Source organism: Gossypium raimondii, chromosome 4, assembly GCF_025698545.1.
Source record: "Gossypium raimondii isolate GPD5lz chromosome 4, ASM2569854v1, whole genome shotgun sequence".
Taxonomy (NCBI): Eukaryota; Viridiplantae; Streptophyta; class Magnoliopsida; order Malvales; family Malvaceae; genus Gossypium; species Gossypium raimondii.
In genome coordinates this window covers 16,685,549-16,688,916 of record NC_068568.1, presented here as the reverse complement: position 1 = coordinate 16,688,916, position 3,368 = coordinate 16,685,549, and the positions used below count along the sequence as shown (strand labels likewise).

The window sequence follows — 3,368 nt, the reverse complement described above, 5'->3', positions numbered from 1 at the left end:
GCCCCAAGAAAGCACCTCTCCACCAGACGGTTGGAGCGTGCAAAACACTCTCCATTATTCCCGCGTGCCACGTGGGTACAATTCTTACATAATAATAATAAAATAAAAACAAAAACAAAAAAGGGAAAAGAATAACGTTGGTGTCAGTTGTGTTGTGTTCCACAGTTAGCCGTTTTCTTTTAGCTTCTCTCTCAAACAAAGCATTCATTCGCTTCGCTCTTTCCTTTTCCTTTTCCTTTTCCTTTGTTTTCCTCTTTTAAAAACAAAAAAAAATTCTTCCCTTTTTTTTTAATTTTTTCCTTTATATATATATATATATATATATTAACTTTCTTTTTCACTGTACTTTTGATAGAAAGAAGCCATTCATTTCCTCACCCAAGGTTTTTTTTTTTTTTTTTGAGATCATCATTGGATACAACAGATACCTCGAAAAAGAAGTGGAAAAGTTCATAGAAAATTTGAAATGGGATCATCTTCAGGGCAAAGTAGTGGAAGTTATGATCTTTCATTCAAGATCTTGTTGATCGGAGACTCTGGTGTCGGCAAGAGTAGTTTGCTTGTTAGCTTCATTTCAACTTCTGCGGAAGATCTAGCTCCCACCATTGGTCCGATTTTCTCTTTCTTTTTTTTTTCATTCATTTTTTCAATCCTGGATCTTTGATTAGTAAAAAATATGATTTGGGTTTTGCTTAAATCTAATGCTTTAGGTGTGGATTTTAAGATCAAGCTGTTAACTGTTGGTGGCAAGAGATTAAAGCTTACCATTTGGGATACTGGTATGAAATTCATGCTAATATTGTTTTATTTTTCATTTTAGTCTTTCAGTCTCAAATTAGAATTCTTTGTCAAAATCATTCAGTGTCTAATTGAAGTCAGTTGACTGTTTTTCCATTTTACCTTGGAGAGAGCTTACTTTTACCGACTTAATATGTTCATTAATACATTAGTATGACATTAGCATCGTTGAAGTGTTTTTGTTAATGTGTGTTGATCTGCTATGGTTTTTCATGGCCCCAATTCTTCACTCTGCAATATCATCAAAATTTTCAGAAAATATATGTAAAATCATTCATGGTGAAAAGAGGTATACAATTGATAATATATTAATTTGTTGAAATGTGTTTCTGGGTTTTAACTTTGTTGTTAGCTTGATGTTGCTTCTTTAATGCTGTCCACTTTTTTTTTCATTTCTTCATGAAAGCACATTGAAATAATTGTCTTGCAACGTGGAGAAATCATGATTTATTTGTGAAACCAATATGCTTCTTGTAGCTGGACAGGAAAGGTTCAGAACCTTAACAAGCTCTTACTACAGGGGCGCTCAAGGGATCATTCTTGGTAAGTTCATGTTTCCGGCTTTATTCTACTTTCTTGATTTTGTTCAATGGAGCCTATCACCGGTTTCATCTCGCAAATTTCAGCTATCTGATATCATAGCAAAACGGTTTCTTAATCATGTGGCTGATAATAAGGTTAGTTTGATGATGCTTTTCTTCTTGGACTGGTCAAGAAGATGCATTGTGGCTTGATGGAGCTCTACTTTCTGCAATTTCATGCAGTTTTTATTTACGGCACATTTGCATTTGGTTCATCATTTCAAAATGGTGGACTGGATCCTAAAATTTATATTCTCGTCCTGAATAAATTATCAATTGCGATTCTTGTCGATTCCGTTCAAGGGGTTGTAGTACATATTATATGGTGTGCTCATGAATTAAATTGGCATAATTGTTTGACTTATTTCTTGGCTTTGGTTATAGTTTATGATGTAACACGGAGAGAGACCTTCACAAATTTGTCTGATGTTTGGGCCAAAGAAGTGGAGCTTTACTCTACCAATCAGGACTGTGTCAAGATGCTTGTAGGAAATAAAGTTGACAGAGTAAGCCTAGTGTCCTTCAAATCCTTTAGAACTAAAATTTGAAGATAAATCGACCCCATTCACACGTATCCGTTGAAAAGGTCAAGGATAGATGAGTTTATTGTGAAGAGCCAATTTCACACTCTTGTGGGACAAAGCTCCTTCATGTTGAAACCTCATGGAACAAAGTTGCGAAGAAAAATTTTACCAGTCATAAAGGGGCCATTGCACCCATTAATACTATAAGCTGCTTTGCCTTTCGTGTTATCCCCTATGGTCTTGATATTGCGTTTCTCTTTACTTGAGGACTTATTTTTGAATCATTTTCTGTTAATTTATAGTCTACTTCATTGTATCTGATTTGATTACATTTCAGGATTCCGAAAGGGCTGTAACTAGAGAAGAAGGCGTTGCACTTGCAAAAGAGCTTGGATCCATGTTTCTTGAATGCAGTGCTAAAACAAGAGAAAACGTGGAGCAATGCTTTGAGGAGCTTGCATTGAAGGTAATTTGTTTCTATATGTATATAAACAGCAGTTTTGTTCTTCAAATTTCCAGTAATATATACAACTATTTGCGTGTGGGTCAGTTCAAAAACTTTTAACTATGCAGTGGGGTAATGTTTTATATACATCAATCATTAAGAATTGTAGTTTCTTAACTTTTGAACAGACACAATGATTCTTCATGAATCATGATGAAATCAATACGATGTGAATTTATCCAATTCTTTCCAACTGTTATATTACATAGGACAAAGCTGGTACCATGAACAAAGAACCTTTGAATGAGGGTGACAAAAATAAGAATGGCATAATCTCTTGTCTTGGTTCTGACCAGCTATGGATTTTCTTACAGATAATGGAAATTCCAAGCCTTTTGGAAGAAGGGTCTTCTGTAGGAAAGAGAAACATGTTAAAGCAGAAGCCAGAGTACCAGGCTTCTCCCGGCGGTGGTTGTTGCTCTTAAATTGCAGCGATATTTGAGTTGTTTTAACATGAAGCCATGTTTGGTGGCTTTAAGCTTCTACCTTAACTGGTTGTGAACAGATCATGTATATGATTTATTGGGTTTCCTATAGTGCTGTTTGCCATAGATTATTGTATCATCACCACTGGAATTTAACTTGTGTAAATTTGTTTGCCTTCTGTAGCTTGTATTAAAAACCAGATTGATCGTCTTTCATTGATTTATTTGAGTAGATATTGTTTAAACCTGGATGCGATCTATTATTTTAAATTAAAAAATTATAAATTTTTATTTTTCTAGCGATGTAAAATTATCCATTAAATGTTTATAATTAACATTTCTTCTTTATTAACACATTGTTGACCTTACATAAGATTTTATCAATTTTAGTTTTGAGAAACTACAGGCCGGTTTCCTCTATTTTTTTAAACATCATTAACACCAAAATGGAAAAAAATTTAGATACTGAAGTAGTACGGACCAAATCATGAACAAAGCCTAAACTTTCTAGAGTTGTGTGATTTTGGTAGTATAC

General features: G+C 34.1%; 1 protein-coding gene across 1 annotated transcript; it reads left to right on the top strand.

Annotated features, from left to right (window-relative positions):
• The first annotated feature begins 210 nt into the window (after positions 1-210).
• LOC105767931 (ras-related protein RABC2a) lies at positions 211-3,078 on the top strand. The gene is made up of 6 exons (XM_012587532.2): positions 211-608; positions 711-779; positions 1,276-1,341; positions 1,764-1,885; positions 2,241-2,369; positions 2,723-3,078. Exons 1-6 carry the CDS (start codon positions 467-469, stop codon positions 2,831-2,833), a joined length of 639 nt encoding a protein of 212 aa, XP_012442986.1. The 5' UTR covers positions 211-466; the 3' UTR covers positions 2,834-3,078.
• Positions 3,079-3,368: the final 290 nt, after the last annotated feature.